Here is a 19608-nt window from a genome sequence, read left to right on the forward strand (position 1 = left end):
ACTGTAAGTTACACCCACTTGAAACCCCAAATTAACAAGAGGATTTCAACCTTTAGTTTTGAAGGAAAAACACATTTCAGGTTATCAGTAAGATGTCCTCTGCCTGATCGGCTCTCATGCTAATTAGTTTGTGTGAACATTGTTTCTAGTTAATTCTTTGTCATAGATGGCCACACAGTGTTAAGGTAAAGTAGAGTGATGCACAGGGTATATGACAAATATTTCACTTCAAATGAAAAATGATGCATGACAGCAGATCAGAGTGAAAATGTGATTATTGTGACAAAATAGTATCTAATGTTGGTTTTTCCTCTGTTATTGCCCACAATTTTTAGCTGCCAAGGATTGTAGGAGGTCACCACCACCTCTTTCACATGGACGGGCCAAACCAGGGACTAGATACCCGTACAGACACAATGACAAGGTCGAATATGTGTGTGACACAGACTACAGCATGGAGGGTGGGCCGTTCAAAACCTGTGTCGATGGTGATTGGGTTGGAGAGATGAGATGCCGCCGTGAGTTACATTTCTCTTTTGTTACTCACAAAGTTTTTAAATCTGTTCTAAATAAACAAAGAGCCAGTGGAGGGACGCTGGAACCAGTTTAAGAAGTTTATTAAATCTGAGAAGTTGGTTAAGTGTGATGCTGAAAAGTTGTTTTCACTAACACAGACAGTAGCTCAAAACTGTTCGAAATGTGGTGCATTTAAGATTATACCTGAACACACCACAACGTAGACTTCAGGGTTAGTTTGCAGTAATATCATTAAATAATAATAATATTAATACGAACAAGAAGAATTAGTTTTTATAGAAACTTCTGTAATAACCCCCCATCCCCAAACTGTGCTGCAGCTCTGAGAACATCACAATGACTTCACTGTTTAAGTGGATGGGTTTTTACTTTTACTATTCTTCCTAGATACACTATTGCAGTCTACCCAAAGTCATACTGAGAACATTATTGTCAGGTTTGTTTTTCCAGGATTTCAGTGTTTTTAACACTGTCTACAGAAGAACAGCGGCATACAACATGCTTTGGACATGTCAGAGGAAATATGAGAACATGATGGACACACCCAAACCACAGAAGAGTCTGAACTTAAAAAATAAGTTATTTTTCATAATAAAATAATTTAAAGAATTAAAAGGATAGGATTTGTAAGATGTGGGAGAGGGCAGCAGATGAATAAATCAGAACAGAAGACAGCAATGTTTCCTTTATAACACATGAGTTTGATACCTGTACAACACAGTTTATCAATAGTTACAATGAGTCCTATGAGTGATGACAAAGCAGTCTTAAAGGCTGATCTGCAAGACTCGGATTACACGATGATTACTTCATCTGAAATGTAAAAAGATGTGTGACAGTATATGAAAATAAAAATGTGACTAAATAAAGTTATTATGACTAAATGTTGCATAAACTTTTTTCTCTCTATTGCTCACACTTTTTCAGTTGCCCACGGTTGTGGGAGGCCACCGCATCTTTCAGATGGAGACACCAAATCAAGACCCAAATACCAGTACCAACATAATGACAAGGTTGAATATATCTGTCAGCAATACTATGTCATGGAGGGTGGACCGTTCAAAACTTGTAAAGACGGTGAATGGACTGGAGAGATTAGATGCCTCCGTAAGTTAAAGTTTTCTTTCATTTTCTTTCATTCTGTGAAGATACAAGTAAAAAATCATTTTGGTTTCTGTTTTTTAATTTTGTTTAATTCCAGAGGTGTGATCGATATTTACAAAATTATACACGACTGTTTGTGAGCCTCTCAAGATGAGAAACTGTGTATAAAATATGAAATTAAACATGTTACTCACAAACAGCTAATGCATTACTTTTATGAAGTGGCTACAACTGTAGCTTGCCTCCACCAGTGTGTGAATGTGAGAGTGAATGAATAGTGGAATTGTAAAGCGCTTTGGGTGCCTTGAAAAGCGATATATAAAAAATGCAATCCATTATTAGTATCATTATTATTATTAAATAAACACTGGAAGGTTGCATTTCAATCTTGACTGTTCAATTTAAAATCCACTGTGGTGGTGTACACAGCAAACATTTAAAAAAAACAGCCAGAAACATTCATTTCTGACAAAAAGTCCAGAACCCTTTACTGTTAATCTGAATTTTGGAACTTTGTCAAAAAACTAAGACTGGATTTTTGAGAACTGAATGTTGTAGATCAAAAAATCCCAAAAGCTGTATGTATCTAATATGATAGACTAGGCATCGAGGGGATAAAATGCTTTGGAGCATTTTGTGTTTGACATAAGAAATCAACAGGTACAAAATCATTTCTTCTTAAGTATCCTTTAGCCTCAGTGTGTGGATAGTACAGTCTGAAGTTTACTGAGCATTACTAAGAAATTATTTTTTTATTTATAATTTTTAGTGTTATTAATTTTTTTATTTTATAAAAATATACACATTTACAGATAAGTATACTTATACAAACATATTTGCTCAGCCACACACATATATACATATTGCTGTTGTGAAAATACTGGGTGAGTGCACCTGATCAGAGCCCTACCTCCTCCCTGTACCATATTTTTAGACTGAGTTACTGAGTGACTGAGAGTCACTTTTTAGACTGAGTTATGCTGGGACATTGCTTCAGTTCTTCACTTAGTCTATTCCACAGCTTCACTCCACACGCAGAGATGTAAAGTCTTTTTAGTGTTGTACGGATACAGGGATGTTTTAAATTTAATTCTCCAATAATTGTTTCCCTGTTCTCTACTGTCAGGAAGTAGGTTGTTTCTTCCTTTATACAAAATTTGCACAGTAAGAAAATGGACCAGATCTGTGAATTTTACTATTTTGAGTTGAAGAATCAATTGTGGATGGTTTTAGTGAATAAATCAAAAAGCAGCCAGCGAAGGGATGCTGGAGTCAGTGAATGAAAAACTGGTTTACTTATTTGGAGAATGAGTAGGTAAATGAATGAGTAGGTTTACATTGAAATATGACTTCTGCATCCAAAGTAATCACAGGGAAATTAGACAAAATTAACAGTGAATGTAATCACCACATGAGCAACAGCAACAGTAGATCATCTGTGTATCATTCCAGCTTTGGACCACAAAATAAATTTTATTTGAATGGCACGTTTTACATCATAGCCACAGAGTCCTTTACAGAACACAGTATTCTGTACATCCATGTATTCTGTACATTAACATTAAAATACTGTTTATCTTTTATGTCTTACAGACCCCTGCACTGTGAATAGAGAAGACATGAACAAACATAATATTCAGTTCCAACATAGAAGACATGATAAACTGTATTCTGAACATAATGATGTAATCGAGTTTGAGTGTAAAAGAGGATACAGACATGATGGGGCAGTGGGAATGCGTCAGAAGTGTGAACATGGTGTGATACATTTACCGACTTGCCAGTAATGCTTTTTTGTACAAGACTAGATAAACATGAGGCACTAATGTGTCAATAATTGAAGACCAGATTAAAGACTTAGACCAGTGCTGTTTGTGGTCATTTCAATAAAAGCTAATAAATGCTGACTGATTCTGTTTCCTGCTTCTACGTGTTTTCTGAGTGAAATGTATCTTGCATAAATCCTCTAACACAAATACAGAACAAATATACAGAACTTGGCTTTATAATTTAATAAAGCAACTGCCCAGCAACTTAATTTTGAATACTGATGATCTGATTTAAAGAGTTATCAAATGATCTGTATAAAAACATGACTTGGCTGATGTTTGTTCAGTCATAAAAACCTATTGATCGTTCTGTAGTTTCCATAACTTCTCTCTGGGTCTGTTCTGTTATCACTAAGAGTTGTAAAATGTTTTATGACTAAAATATTATTCTCAGTTGTTATTCATTATGTGTTTACAGCGCCCTCTGTGGTTGCTCCAAGTAATGCACTTTAGAAACGGCTTTATGTTGAAAAAAAACTTTATTGAACAGGAAGTCCGCTCAGTCAAGCAAAGCAAGCGAACAAGGAGAAGGGAAACATATCGGCACACAGTTTATGCTGTCCTGTTGGAAAAAATACTGTCCACATCTTCTGTTTATGGTTGTATCGCCGGTATGTACTTAAAGTATAAGTTGCAACTTTGGTTTTGTACAATATGTTGTCCGCTAATGCAGTATTTGGCTGTAAAGCTAGTCCTTTTGTTAAGCTAGTTACCCGCGATTTTGGAGGTCGTCTGGATAGCATCAATAATACAAGTTCACATAATTAGACATATGACTTATGTTGTGTAGTAGCAGTGTGGTATATAAATGTATATTATGCTGCACATGTGTATATCATAACTGTATTTGTTTGTCTTGTTTTTAGTTTTACCCTTTTGAATGTCAGTAAACCTGTTGACCTTGTCGATCATCGGTCTCCAGAGTGGTGATATGAGAAAGGTGTTAACGCCCCTGCATCAGACATGCACCCATAACGGCAAAGTAAAACGGCGTCATCCGCACGAACAAAGATAACGCAGTCATCGCACGCTAGAGTGAAGCTGACCACTACTACGCCTCGGAGCAACACGGCATACAGCAGTGAGCCAGCAGTCATCTAGTCAACTCCACCATGTCCAGTAAGGCGTCATCCCTCAAGACCCGGTCTGAAGCTTCGTGTGCCTCCTCTACAGGTTCTGCAGCAGCCAAAGCCAGAGCAAAAGCTGAGGCAGCAAAGGCACGTCTCAGCTTCGCAGCTAAAGAAATGGATTTGAAGGTAGAAAAAGCACAAATAGAAGTAGCAAAAGCTAAAGTCGAGGCATCCATTGAATATTTACAGCATGAAAAAGATGTAGCCTCAGCCATTGCTGAAGCAGAGTCATTAGAAGCAGCTGCTGCCGCACAGACAGAAACACGCAGCAACATCTGTCCCTCAGTAACAGCAGAACGAACTAAACAATATGTTATTGGCCAATCTGCATTTGTGAGAAAAGAAAATGATGCTGCTCTTCAACAATCAAAAAATGAAAGTGTAACACAAAGTAAACCAGTGCTCACCTGTGATCAGCCACCAAGCCCTAAAAAAGAAAATGACCCACAAAAAATTCCAATTGGTCTACCAGATGATCCTGACTGTTGCCAAAAAACTCCAGTCATTTCCCCTTCTCCTAATGATAATAAAAATTACAGTACCAATTGGTCAAATCAGGTGTCAGCATCTAGCTTCCATGATGCTAGACCTTTATACAAGGAGCCTAGAGAATCAAATGTGAGTGACTTCATCAGATACTTTGCTCGTCGTGAAATAGTGGCAACAGGGCTGCTCCAGTTTAATGACAAGCCCCAAAACTTCAGAGCTTGGAAACGCTCATTTGAAAACGCTATAAGTGGGTTAGATCTAACGGCAAGTGAAGAAATGGACTTAATGTTAAAATGGCTTGGCAAGGAATCGGCTGAACATGCAGAACAACTGAGAGCCATACACATCAACAACCCAGTCAATGGCCTCAACATGATATGGGACAGACTTGAACAATGTTACGGCTCAGCTGAAGTGATCGAGGATGCACTGTTTAAAACAATTGATGCTTTCCCCAAAATCTCATCCAAAGACTTTGCAAAACTGAGAAAATTTAGTGACCTGCTCATGGAAGTGCAGTGTGCTAAAGCTGAAGGAGACCTCCCCGGTCTCGCATTCCTAGATACAGCAAGAGGAGTAAATCCAATCATTCAAAAACTCCCCTTCTACCTGCAAGAAAGGTGGATCACAGTAGGTGCCAACTACAAACGCACGAAATGTGTCTCCTTCCCACCATTTAGTGTTTTAGTAAACTTTGTTGCACAAGAAGCTGATGCTAGAAACGACCCGAGCTTTAACCTCACACCATCACCTGATGCACCCAGACCAGACAAACTACCTTGGAGAGCAAACAGACAAAAAGAGATTTCTGTGCACAAAACTGATGTCATCTCTCGCTCTAGTTCAGACACACAGAGGTCCCTGAACAAAACTGTAGATAGTGAAAAGCTTTGTCCAATTCACAAGAAAGCCCATCCTCTCTCAGTGTGCAGAGCATTTCGCATGAAAACACTGTTAGATAGGAAAACGTTCTTAAAAGAAAACGACTTTTGCTTCAGATGCTGTGCCTCATCTTCACACATAGCAAAGAACTGTAAAGCCAAGGTACAGTGTTCCGAGTGCAACGATGAGAGACACTGCACGGCTCTCCACCCAGGACCAGCTCCCTGGCTAAAAGAAACCGAACCGGCAGCAGAGCATGGCGGGGAGCCTGACATCATTGAATCAGAGGAGATCACTTCTAAATGCACTCAGGTTTGTGGTGTGAATGAAGCAGGCAGATCATGTTCTAAAATCTGTCTCGTTAATGTCTACCCAGCAGGCCACCCACATCAAGCAGTGAGGCTTTATGCCATTCATGATGAACAAAGTAACAGATCATTAGTACGTCCTGAGTTCTTCGAGTTGTTTAATGACTGTGGCCCTAGTTCCCCTTACTCGCTTAAGACATGTGCAGGTACCAAAGAGACAATGGGTAGAAGAGCTACAGGTTATGTAGTGGCAGCTTTAGATGGTTCAGTCCACATCCCACTGCCTAGCCTAATCGAGTGCAAAAATATCCCAAATGACAGAGACGAGATCCCCACACCCAGTGCAGCTAGACACCACAGCCATCTAAAGTCAGTGGCTCACCTCATTCCTGCCTTGGACTCTAACGCCCCCATACTAATGCTTCTCGGACGGGATGTCATTAGAGCTCACAAAGTCCGCAAACAGATAAGTGGCCCTAACAACGCACCTTATGCTCAAAAATTGGACCTAGGATGGGTCATAGTAGGAAACGTGTGTTTAGGCGACGTCCACAAAACTCCTGCAGTAAGGACTCTGTTCACAAATACAACTGAAAGGGGACGTCCCACAGCGTTCGAGCCATGTCCTAATGTTTTCAACATAAAAGAGAAACATTGTGGGATACAAGTTCCACTCAACTTCAGCCCCCAGCTTGCAGACAGTGCTTGTGAACCTGATCATTTAGGATGTAATGTGTTCAAACAAACGAGAAACGACAACTACATCTCACCTTCCATCCAGGACAATGCCTTCTTAAAAATAATGGAGGAAGGACTAACAAAGGACACGAATAACAGTTGGACAGCTCCTTTACCATTTAAGAATCCACGCCGAAAGCTCCCTAACAACAGACCACAGGCCCTGAATCGCCTAATGTCTCTTCTTCGTACCTTTGAAAAGAAAAAAGAGATGAAGGAACATTTCATCACTTTCATGGACAAAATATTCCAAAACAAACATGCAGAGGTTGCCCCTCCACTAAAAGAGGATGAGGAATGTTGGTATCTGCCACTATTTGGTGTCTACCATCCCCGTAAACCCACGCAGATCAGGGTCGTCTTCGACAGCAGCGCCAAGTATGAAGGCGTATCCCTGAATGACGTTCTGTTAACAGGACCAGATTTTAATAACTCATTGCTTGGGGTCCTATTACGCTTCAGAAAAGAAGCCATTGCCTTCACAGCAGACATCGAACAGATGTTCTACTGTTTCAGCGTGCAAGAGCAAGACAGGAACTACTTACGTTTCTTGTGGTTCCGCGACAATGACATTTCCAAAGAAATTGTGGAGTATAGAATGACAGTCCACGTCTTTGGGAACAGCCCATCGCCAGCAGTGGCCATATATGGCCTGCACCAGTCTGTCCTACGCGTCGAACCAGACTGCGATGCAGATGTGAAGCAGTTTGTCATGCGCGACTTCTACGTTGATGACGGACTCAAATCTCTACCTACTGTTGAAAAGGCCATATCTCTACTCCAAAGAACCCGAGATGCACTTGCAAACTCAAATTTAAGACTGCATAAAATAGCAGCAAACAGAAAGGAAGTACTAGAGGCATTCCCGACTCAAGATCATGCCAAAAATCTAAAAACCTGGACTTTGAAGCTGATTCAGTGCCCATGCAGCGTAGCCTAGGTCTCCTCTGGGACCTAAGTAAAGACTGCTTCACCTTTGAAGTATCTGATGAGTCAAAGCCCTTTACTAGGCGAGGTGTTCTATCAACAATAAACAGCCTCTATGATCCGCTGGGCTTTGTAGCACCAGTCACCATACAGGGAAAGTCAATTCTTCGTGAACTTACAGCTGAAAATGGGGACTGGGATGCTCCACTGCCTCCTGAAATGGAAGAGTCCTGGACACAGTGGAAAGACTCACTCAAAGACTTGTCTAACATGATCATTCCTAGGGCATACACAGACATTTCACCTTCAACAGCTGTGAAAAAAGAGTTGTGTGTTTTTTCAGACGCATCTACCAAAGCCATAGCCGCAGTGGCCTATTTAAAAGTGACAGATGCAGAAGGACACAGTCAAGTAGGCTTCGTAATGGGTAAGGCTAAGCTAGCACCACGCCCAGATCAGACTATTCCAAGATTAGAGCTTAGTGCTGCCGTTTTAGCGGTTGAGCTCGCAGATCTTATCTCAGATGAACTTGACTGTAAACTAGATCACACTACCTTCTACACAGACAGTAAAGTAGTCCTAGGTTACATCTACAACGAGTCTAGAAGATTTTATGTCTATGTCAGTAATCGTGTGACTAGAATCCGCAGATCTTCTCAGCCATGCCAGTGGCACTATGTAGCAAGCAGTCAGAACCCTGCGGATCACGCCACTCGTTCTGTTCCTGCATACCAGCTGCCACTTAGTAACTGGCTCACTGGTCCTGACCTTTTGCATCAGATTCAGAGTTCTCTAAATGACTCCTATGACCTTGTAGAGCCCAGCATGGACTCAGATGTAAGACCTCAGGTAACTGCACTCAAAACAACAGCCTCAACTAAAGAACTGGGCTCAGACAGATTCACCAAGTTTTCTACCTGGAAATCCCTCACACGTGCTCTTTCTAGACTAATACATGTCATCCACAACTTCAAATCACCACCAAGCAAAGCCAATCACTGCCATGGCTGGCATTACTGTGAAACGGGACTTACTGTGGATGAGTTAAACCAAGCTCAGAACCTTGTCATTCGAGCAGTACAGCAGGACGTGTACGCTGAAGAAATCAAGTGTGTGCAAAAACATGGAAAACTACCCAAAACCAGTCCTCTCAAAACCTTAGACCCCTATCTGGACAAAGAAGGACTCCTTAGAGTAGGTGGTCGCATCAGAGACTCAAACATTAGCCAAGGTGAGAAGAACCCTCTCATAGTTCCTGGCCACCACCATGTTGCAGCGCTTCTCATAAAGCACTACCACGAGCAGACCCAGCATCAGGGTCGCCTTTTCACAGAAGGAACCGTTCGCTCCGCAGGATGGTGGATAGTGGGCGGTAAAAGAAAAGTGAGCACAATCATCCATCACTGTGTTACCTGCAAAAGACTTCGTGCCCCTTTGAGCACACAAAAAATGTCAAACCTCCCTCCAGACCGTCTCACAACAGATCCCCCGTTCACAAATGTGGGCTTAGATGTGTTTGGTCCGTGGTTTGTGTCTTCACGACGTACAAGAGGAAGCGTCAATCAGAATAAAAGGTGGGCTGTCATATTCACTTGTTTGAGTATTAGAGCAGTTCACATTGAAGTGGTAGAGTCACTTGATACATCTAGCTTCATTAATGCATTCCGACGATTTCTGGCCATGAGGGGACCAGTGAAAACTGTTCGCTCTGATCGAGGCACCAATTTTGTAAGCGCATGTAAAGAACTGAAAATCCCTTCAAACTTGGACAACACAGCTGTGCACACCTTCTTAAAAGAACATGGATGTAAATGGACTTTTAACCCACCTCATGCCTCCCATTTCGGCGGATCGTGGGAAAGAATGATAGGTTTAGCACGGAGAATTTTGGACTCTATGTTTTTTCAGCTTAAGACCACCAAACTCACTCATGAGGTTCTCGTCACTTTCATGGCAGAGGTGGCTGCTATCATAAACTCTAGACCCCTTGTCCCGGTTTCATCAGACCCGAGTGACCCCTTTATCTTGACTCCAGCTGTTCTCCTGACTCAAAAGTTAGCACCCCTTCAGGCTCCAGCTGAAAAATTCACAGCATCAGACCTCTACAAACATCAGTGGCGCCAGGTTCAGCACCTGTCGAACATCTTCTGGGGCAAATGGAGAAGAGAGTTTCTTCCTACCCTCCAGCCACGCCGCAAATGGCAATCAAGCCAGCCTAACGTGAGCTTAGGAAGTGTTGTGGTACTCAAAGACAGTCAAGTGCCAAGAAATGAATGGCCCCTAGGTCTCATAACTAAGGTGTTCCCAAGTAAAGATGGTAAAATACGTACCGTGGAAATTAAGGTAGCCAAATCAGATGGTACAAAAGTGTTAACCAGACCTATCTCAGAGATTGTACCTTTGGTGCCTTCTTAACATGTTGTTTTCCCCAATATTTAAATGTGGCGTTTATTCACGCCAGGCGGGGAGTGTTCTGTTATCACTAAGAGTTGTAAAATGTTTTATGACTAAAATATTATTCTCAGTTGTTATTCATTATGTGTTTACAGCGCCCTCTGTGGTTGCTCCAAGTAATGCACTTTAGAAACGGCTTTATGTTGAAAAAAAACTTTATTGAACAGGAAGTCCGCTCAGTCAAGCAAAGCAAGCGAACAAGGAGAAGGGAAACATATCGGCACACAGTTTATGCTGTCCTGTTGGAAAAAATACTGTCCACATCTTCTGTTTATGGTTGTATCGCCGGTATGTACTTAAAGTATAAGTTGCAACTTTGGTTTTGTACAATATGTTGTCCGCTAATGCAGTATTTGGCTGTAAAGCTAGTCCTTTTGTTAAGCTAGTTACCCGCGATTTTGGAGGTCGTCTGGATAGCATCAATAATACAAGTTCACATAATTAGACATATGACTTATGTTGTGTAGTAGCAGTGTGGTATATAAATGTATATTATGCTGCACATGTGTATATCATAACTGTATTTGTTTGTCTTGTTTTTAGTTTTACCCTTTTGAATGTCAGTAAACCTGTTGACAACGATCATCGGTCTCCAGAGTGGTGATATGAGAAAGGTGTTAACGCCCCTGCATCAGACATGCACCCATAACGGCAAAGGGTCATTGTATGTAGAATCATTCAGACAAGACAAAAAATCCACCTGACATGTACTTTCCTCTATAATATAAGGAGTAATCTGTTATTGTTTGGTGCTGTAAAATAAAATTCAATTAAATCAATTTTAGGAATTTTAAGTTAAGTTTTCTGGTCCAAACAAGATTTTTTCCTACAGTCAAATACAACCCATATGAGCGTTTGCAAAAATAGGCAGACCCAACAAAAAAAGTTATCATGAGATGGCTAATAAATAGTACTTCACTTTAAGAGCATTCTTGTCACTAAAAGCTGTTTGTGTAGTATCTCATGCTCTTTATTCCTCACACACTCCACTGAGATGAGACAGGGTGTCATTTTATGATCAGCGTTTTATTGACAGCACAGTATGCTTGAAATGAAAGTCATGACACCAATAATAACTAAAAGAGCCAAGAAAGAAAACTTAAAGACAGACGTTCTCTTTATTTTCAGCCTCTCTGTCCGTAACTACCGAAATACCAGTAGCCCCTATCGAGAGGAGAAATATTTTATTGCTATTATTTGCTGCTATTTTGATAATCATCATTACCGTTTCATGTTAATAGTGATGTTGCTTTCACAGATGCATTCAGATGTTCAAATATATTGGTATTATATTAGCCTTTATTACAGGTCCAAGAAGAACCACTTTAAACGGTTGAGTTGAATCTATAATTGTAAATGTTTTTAATGCTTCTATGATCTCAGTGTTTCTGTGTAGAGGGCAGAGACAGGAAAATACACTCCGTGCCAAAATGAGACAGGAAACGCGTCTGCAGAGCATGCTTTTGCAGAAGTGAAACTGAAGCCAGAGTTTAAGTGCAAGCCAAAGAGTAGGGTGTTTATTATGCATTTATTGCGGATTAAGCCTTAAGTAGTTGTGGTAGATTGAAACAGTTGTTTATATATTTTACATATAAGTCAAGATCATTACACACAGGATGGCCTTAGCCTGGTTGGTTGCTTAAGTTGAGGTCAACTAAGGTTCAGAAAGCAGATGCAAACTCTGCACGTACAGACAGACGAGACATACACACACAAATAGTGAGAGGTCATGACACATACATAGCCTACACAGCAGGCACCCACCTACACACACACTCACACACACACACACACCATAGTAGATCTATTTTGGTAGGGCAGAAGTGAAGATGTATTTTTGCTGCAAATGCAGAATTGTGCCGACGTACTTAGAGGAAGTGCAACAGATGTCCTAGGAGATAAAGCAACAGCGAAGACGAGCTGAGGGGAAGCACCGACCCGAAGACAATGTTCTTTAAAACTATGTTAAAGGTTGTTGACAGAACATTTGTGGTTTTGAGTTGACGTATGCTTTGTTTAAATCTGCCTAGCAACAGAAAAGGGGGCTGTACTATCTTAACCCTATAAAACTGTTGTCTGAATATGGTAAAGACAGTTCAATACTGATTGGGTTGTTGAACTCACACATGTGTTCATTAAAATGCCGTCTAATTGCACACTGGACCGGATCTGTGGTTATTTATGGATTCCTCTCTCAACATTGAACCCTAACACCCCACATCTAACCTTGCCAAATAACACCAAATAGAATCTAAACCAGGGGTGGGCAATCTCAGTCCACGAGGGCCGGTGTCCCTGCAGGTTTTAGATGTGTCCTCGAACCAACACAGCTGATTTAAATGGCTAAATTAGCTCCTCAACATGTCCTGAAGTTCTCCAGAGGCCTGGTAACGAACTAATCATGTGATTCAGGTGTGTTGACCCAAGGTGAGATCTAAAGCCTGCAGGGACACCGGCCCTCGTGGACTGAGATTGCCCACCCCTGATCTAAACAGTGCAAATCGTTTTCCAATTCAAAGTCTTACTTAAATATTCTGCAATTTATACAGAGGCTTTGCCTCTATCCTCATTAGTTCTTTAGAAAACTAAACATAAGAAAGGATCATTTATTCCCATTGTGTCTGGTTTTTTCATGAGAGAGGACAAGTATGCTCAAATTAGTATAAAATACTTCATTCACTTTCATTAAAACCATATTTTTTATCTCACTGTACCAACACCTCGGTCCATTGTTTTATACTTTGAAAATTGTGATATACTGATCATGAATTTAAGTTCATTTGTGAATAAGAGCACAGAATGTTTCATAAACATTTGGATGTGTCTTTTTTTCTCTTTTCTTTTGGTAATTTATTGATGTAATGACCTTGTCCTCTTTCCACTAAAGATTTTTCTTAACTGGAAGTGACATGAGCTCCCTGAACAAACATGTAAATGAATGACAAGGACAATGGTAAACAAATCACATAAAAATTACAGAATAACTATGTGTGTGCCAACAGTGTGCTATATCTTTGTTTAATACTTAGCGATATAAATATTAAATATTTTAGTATACTTATATTTATAACCAACAATTGCAAACACAAATAAATCTGAATAATTGATTTTAACAATACACTGTGTGTGTGTGTGTGTGTGTGTGTGTGTCAGGTGAAAGGGTTAAATGCCAGTGTCCCTGAGTTTCACAGCATGCACTTTCATGTGGTAAAAGAGTTCAGTCTGTGTAAGTGGAGGTGAATCACTTCTTAGCCAGTATTTCCTGAACACAGCAATCCCTGATCTTAATAATGAGACTCTTTGGCCTTTCTTGGCTTTTTCTCCTGTGGCTGAATCCAAATGCATCTTTACAGCAGAACGGTAAGAAAGTCTGATTACTAGTTTCTGTCTATGACCATTAGCAGAAGACAATGCACCCTGTGGAATTAGTTATGCATTTTGCATTTTTTAACCCCAAATTTCATCGTTGTTCCTTTATTTTAGTGCAGTGCTTTGCACATTCACTCAGCTCTCCAGGGAGGAGACACGAATCCTTTTTGGAGTCGTGTCAGAAATGGCATTTGTTTAAGAATAGTTTTATGCAAAATGAAAGACATCATCACATCGTACAGCTCACAAAGGTTCTTATTTTTATTGTTTATATTTAATATTTATAATAATTTAAAAGTGGTGATTCACGTTATTTAATAGAACCACCTAAAACTTTCATGTAGACGCCGACCTCCATGGAGAAAAAGGCTGGAAGCCAAACTCATGAAAACCTGGAAGGATTTTAGTCATTTAACATCTTCCGGTTGAGTGAACGCTGGCGCGACTTGCTGCCTCTACTCACCGCTAACTCTGTCGTTACCGGATTCCTGTCCTGTTCTTGTCTCTGAGGCCCACCGGTGTCTTTGTTTCTGTCCGGTTGTTTCCGGTCTGTGATGTGGCCTCTCAGGATCTATGCACTGTCTGTGTGGGTCTGGATCTTTATGTCATCGATCTACCGACTCGGCACTGGGCTCCATCAGTATACAGCTGACGAGCTCCTCTGGCTCCGCTTCTCCCTGGCTGCTCCACCGCCGGCTGTTCTTCATCTCCACACGGACATTGCCTTCCTCCCTCGCCGAAAGTACATACATCGGGGCTCCCGTCGGTATTTCCATCAGGATCATTCCTGATGGAAATACGCACCAGCATGTCTGGCAACTAGTGTGTTAATAATAATAATAAGAAGAAGAAGAAGAAGAAGAAGAAGAATACATTTTATTTATTCAGAGCACCCAAGGACACTGTACAACAAATACACAATAACAAGCTAACAATTGCCAGATTTCACCCGTGTCCTCTGAAGAAGGGTTCAGCTCAGTGATAACAGATTGGCTTTTTATCAATGTGTATATTGTGTATTTGTTGTACAGTGTCCTTGGGTGCTCTGAAAGGCGCTATTTTTAAATAAAATATATTATTATTATTAAGATAAGATAAGATAAGATAACCTTTATTAGTCCCACACGTGGGAAATTTGTTTTGTCACAGCAGGAAGTGGACAGTGCAAAAGTTATGAAGCAAAAATTAGAATAAAATAAAATAAGAATAAATACAGTACACAACTGTACAGAATAGAATAAAATAAAATACTATATACAGTAGAATAAAATATACAATAAGATAAAAATAGAATACAAATGCTATATACAACTGAGTAAAAATACAACAATGCCAGAAAAGATTATTGCACATTAGTGTTATTGCACATTTGTGGATGTGTGTGTTTGATCAGTTAAAGTCTTTGTTGTGGAGTCTGACAGCAGTGGGGAGGAAAGACCTGCGAAATCTCTCCGTCCCACACCGTGGGTGCCGCAGTCTCCCACTGAAGGAGCTGCTCAGTGCTGTCACAGTCTCATGCATGGGGTGGGAGATGTTGTCCAACAGGGATGACAGCTTAGCCGCCATTCTCCTGTCACTCACCACCTCCACTGGGTCCAGAGGGCATCCTAGAACAGAGCTGGCCCTGCGGATCAGCCTGTTCAGTCTCTTCCTGTCCCCGGCAGAGATGCTGCCGCCCCAGCAGACCACACCATAAAAGATGGCTGAGGCCACCACAGACTCATAGTATTAGTAGTAGTAGTGTTATTAACACACTAGTTGCCAGACATGCTGGTGCATCTAAATCACATGACTGATTTAAGATGATATAGCAGCAAGACCTACAATTGCTGAGTGTTTATTTCACCCTGTGCCTAAAGTGAGGTCTTTAAACTACATACCAATTTTTAAAATGTGTTGATAGGCCAAGTAAAACCAGAGTTATAATAAATTATTTTTGCCATGCTTTTTCATAAATATTGTTGATAAGTTTACCAAAGGAAGGGTTTTCTAAGGACAGTAAGAAAAAAAACATGATTCCCCCTTTCCTAATAGTGAAAAAATCCACTATATCACCCATTAACAAAAACACATCACATTTGGTTGCTAAGTAAAAGAGTAAAATTGTGGGATGGACACCAAAAGAAAGAACAGTGAATGAGAGAACAGCAATTTTGACAGTTTTTTGAATATTTAATGTGTTTAGAGTGTGTAGTGTGGTTGCTGCTTTTTGTTTTGTTTTGTTTTGTTTTGTGTGTCAAACAATGAGGCGACTACTGAATGTCACAGATGCTGGCCAAAAAGCCATGAAAGGCAGATTGCAGTGTAAACACTGTCTCCAGGTGGGCAACAGGAGGAGCAACACACCCTGGATGTTTCAGGCATGTGATGTGATCATCTTTCTTGTGGCAGACAGGAGGCCTTGGAAACTGCCAAGTTCACAGTGTTGGCCAGCCGCTTGAAGAATTCTATCCAAGAGATAGAAAGCAGTACTGAAAGAGCATATGGGAGAAGGACGTAACCCATAACAGCAATGCTCAGTGGCTAGTGGATCTAAAAACAGGACCACAGCAACCTCCCTGAACAGGGTCCAGTAACCATTACAGAGGCAGACATCCAAGAGAGGGTCTCCAGAATGAAGAGTTGGACTTCACCAGGCCTCAGCATGAGTCACACCTACTGGCTGAAGAAGCTGACAGCACTCCATGAGCATCTGGCAGCACAAATAAACCAGCTGCTTCTGGGACCTCCAGATACAGACAGACAAACTATTGATGCCTAACTAACCAGATATAGTAGCAGTGGACAAACAGAGGAAGACGGCTGTAGTAATAGATGGAGCTATACTGAATGACCGCAACATCAAGAAGAAAGAACACAAGTAGATGGAGAAGTACTGAGGTCTCAGAGAAGAGCTCAAGAACATGTGGAGGGTGAAGGTAACAGTGGTCCCAGTGGTAATCGGAGTGCTCAGTGCAGTGACCCCACAGCTGGCTGAGTGGCTCAAGCATATCCAAGGAACAACATCTGAGAGCTCTGTCCAGAAGAGCGCAGTCCTAGGAACAGCTAAGATAGTGCGCAGGTACTCAGGCCTATAGTACCAGGCCTGGCCTAACCAGGCCTATAGTAGACGACCGTAAAGGCAAGAGGGGAATTTGTTGATATTGTGTGTGCGTGTTTGTTCCTGTCACATTCACAATTGCCCTTTAAATCTCAGTTAACAAATTGCCATGGTTTATTATAACATACTAATGGTCAAAATGCCTCATATTCCAACAATTTCAGAAATAAAATGTCAACTTACACTTCCACCACTCAGAGGAACCAGATATGAACCTGCTTATAGAAGTTTGTTTTCTCCCGGTGAGAAGATAAGAGTTACATGTGGGGAGGGTTACTGGATTCTAAACACTCAGACCACCTCGACTGAGACTACTTGCAAAAATGACGGAGACTGGACTATCAGACCAGTGTGTGAAGGTATAAAACTGCATCTGCTTTATACACATATTTTAAGGTTATTGATACTGGCATTGCGGCAGTTCATTTGTACATGAAGACGATCTGCCCCTATTAGTTGGTCTATATCTCTTTCTAGAGGTTACATGTAGCCATCCACAAGCTCTGTATTTGGATCACTGGGGTGATTCTGGGCAACAACAAAGACTGGGCGACACTGTCACTTACAGATGTGGGTCAGACTACAGCAGTACAGATGGAGCTCCCTGGGCCACATGCACCAGAGATGGATGGAAACCAAATCCACTTTGTCAAGGTATTATGAGGTGTAGCTTGTTGTTCTTCCAATTCTGGTTTTATTTCTTTCATTTCATGAATTTGCAAAAACATGATTTAAAAAATCTCGTGAATAGCTGCACATCTTTTCAAAACTTGTCTGTCAATAAATGAATGATGTATGTTGTATTAAGTGCACCGTATTAGACCCATTCCACTCACAATATTATTGTAAAAATTTAGTGGGAATAAAAGAAAGATAATAGTGTCCAGTATAAATGCAAGAGAGGTTCTGAAGGAAGTTTCACTCGAATCTTTAGGGAAGATGGCCTGCATGGCTCTAATGAGGTAGAGGCAAGAATGTCCAGGATAAATGTGATTGTTCGCATTCATTTGTGATCTACTGCTTTTCTTGATCAAGCTAACTGTTGCAAGGTAGGGACTATTTATTCGATGTTTGAGCACAAGGGCACCGTAGAAAACAACATCAAGCAGCTTTTACTAGCTGCCCTTGAAAAAAAACCACATCATTAGGAATTATTATTCATAATAAAAATAAGAAGAATTAGACAAATGGGATTTGAATGAGTTAGATGTGGGAGATGGCAGTAGATGAATAAACAAATAAAGCAGATAATTGCAGCAGCAACGTTTCCTTTACAACGTTTGGCAGGACTGTGAGGAGGGAATTAATTAGAAATCTCAAACATAAATTTGATACCTGTCCAACACAGTTTATCATTAGTTACAATGAGTGCTAACCACTTTCTGAGCATAACCGAAGGACATATATCAATAGGAGAGATCATAACTGATATCAGTCGTTCAGTGGGCTGTTTGAATCAGAATTGGCAGTTTGTTTGACAAAGCTGTCTTAAAGGAAGGTTATATAGGATATCTAAGACAAATGTTTTATGTTTTATTGTGAAAAAATCTGGGTTTATGAAATTTTTAAATCATTGCATTCTGTTTATATACACGTTTACACAGCACTAGAGCTCGAATCATAAATACAAGGAAAAAATACGTTTTTGACTATTGAGTTACTACTAAAGTAATTTATCAGTGCTTAACTACATGATAGAAGGAGAAGCCACGATTAAATGCACAGCTGAGAAATGGAAGAAGCTCAACATTCAGTGTATACGTACGTACAAGAAAATAAAATATTGCTGTGAATAAGCTTTAAAACTGGAGTTTTAAAAGTTAAAAACACTGCTGGCTGTCATTCTGCCGGCTGACAGATTTCATCTTTATTCATCTTTCTTTCCCCACCATTCGTTAAGGGTAGAGAAAGACTGTAGTCCTGCTTTGAGGGACAAAACAATGGAAATAATATCATGCAACATTGTACCAAAGACACAATCTTTAACTGTCCATAGATATACTGTTATACGGTAAAAACAATAACAGTAATAATATTTATATTTATAACAAGATGCAATAATATTTAATGTGCAATAATAACAGTGTGCAATACACATATACTTATTCTTCATTTTTTATTACTAAGTTAAGTTACTGTGTTGCGTTGTGATGTGTCGTATCGTGTTGTGTTATATGTTGTGCCGACATAGGACAGTTTTCCAATTTCATTGTACTATATATGACTGTGCAATGACAATAAAGAGTTATCTTATCTTATCTAAAAGAATGGACATTGATTACATCTTCATTACAGCAATGAGAAACTGAATGCCTACTAATAATAAATATTTAAAGAAAAACTTGCTTAGTTTGAAAATGGAGTAAGAAAATGGCTTATTACTATGAATCTGATTTTGTTTCATGTTTATAATGTAAACCTCACAGTAAAACAGATTCTCTTTTTCAAAACAGAGAAATGTAGAGTCCCTGAAACACCAGCAGGTCTAACAATCACCACAGATGTAACAGACAATCAAATAAGAAAAGGACAACATCTAACATTTGCTTGTGAAGCCAGTAATCACATCATCAAAGGGAATGCAACGCTTGAGTGTTTGGAAAATGGACGGTGGAGCAATCCTCTTCCCACATGTGAAGGTACAACACTTGTCCTCTTTTGGTCTTACTGTTTATCAAAGGATGGAAAAAGATTGCTATTGCTGTTTTTGGTATTTCTTGGGGTGTCGTGTGAATGACTGT

At 40.2% G+C, this 19608-nt stretch overlaps 2 protein-coding genes and 1 long non-coding RNA gene across 9 annotated transcripts in view; all 3 read left to right on the forward strand.

The window, feature by feature from the left end:
- Window positions 1-19608, forward strand: part of LOC100710693 (complement factor H) — a 112391-nt gene that overhangs the window by 19992 nt on the left and 72791 nt on the right. For 2 of the 4 annotated variants that reach the window (XM_025899414.1, XM_025899416.1), the window contains exons 15-17: window positions 336-518; window positions 1465-1644; window positions 3235-3557. In XM_025899414.1, the coding sequence (XP_025755199.1) occupies window positions 336-518; window positions 1465-1644; window positions 3235-3428 (557 nt within the window). In that variant the 3' untranslated portion in view covers window positions 3429-3557. Of the gene's footprint in view, window positions 1-335; window positions 519-1464; window positions 1645-3234; window positions 3558-19320; window positions 19507-19608 lie in introns of those variants that run through there. The other 2 variants (XM_025899417.1, XM_025899415.1) reach the window with 1 other exon arrangement.
- On the forward strand, window positions 3816-11085 carry LOC109195163 (uncharacterized). Of its 4 annotated transcripts, none has more exons than XR_003214442.1 (2): window positions 3816-4726; window positions 10942-11085. XR_003214442.1 is itself a non-coding variant. In XM_025899421.1 (2 exons), exons 1-2 carry the CDS (start codon window positions 4583-4585, stop codon window positions 10963-10965), a joined length of 1725 nt encoding a protein of 574 aa, XP_025755206.1. In that variant the 5' UTR covers window positions 3816-4582; the 3' UTR covers window positions 10966-11081. The 4 variants fall into 4 exon arrangements, 2 of the variants coding, with proteins under 2 accessions (XP_025755206.1, XP_025755207.1); XM_025899421.1 differs by having other exon boundaries at window positions 3816-6283; window positions 10942-11081; XR_003214441.1 differs by lacking the exon at window positions 3816-4726 and adding an exon at window positions 7918-10686 and having other exon boundaries at window positions 10942-11011.
- LOC112842603 (uncharacterized) lies at window positions 13578-14299 on the forward strand. Its single transcript, XR_003214443.1, has 3 exons — window positions 13578-13758; window positions 13882-14018; window positions 14112-14299. It is a non-coding gene; the product is annotated as an uncharacterized LOC112842603 (long non-coding RNA).

This window comes from Oreochromis niloticus, linkage group LG17 (assembly GCF_001858045.2).
Source record: "Oreochromis niloticus isolate F11D_XX linkage group LG17, O_niloticus_UMD_NMBU, whole genome shotgun sequence".
Classification (NCBI taxonomy): Eukaryota; Metazoa; Chordata; class Actinopteri; order Cichliformes; family Cichlidae; genus Oreochromis; species Oreochromis niloticus.

Bases quoted from the DNA above. Each gene is read 5' to 3' on its own strand.
- LOC109195163 (XM_025899421.1), top strand. From the start codon at position 4,583: ATGTCCAGTAAGGCGTCATCCCTCAAGACCCGGTCTGAAGCTTCGTGT. The intron at 6,284-10,941 runs GTTTGTGGTGTG...TCTTGTTTTTAG, and splicing joins TCACTTCTAAATGCACTCAG to TTTTACCCTTTTGAATGTCA.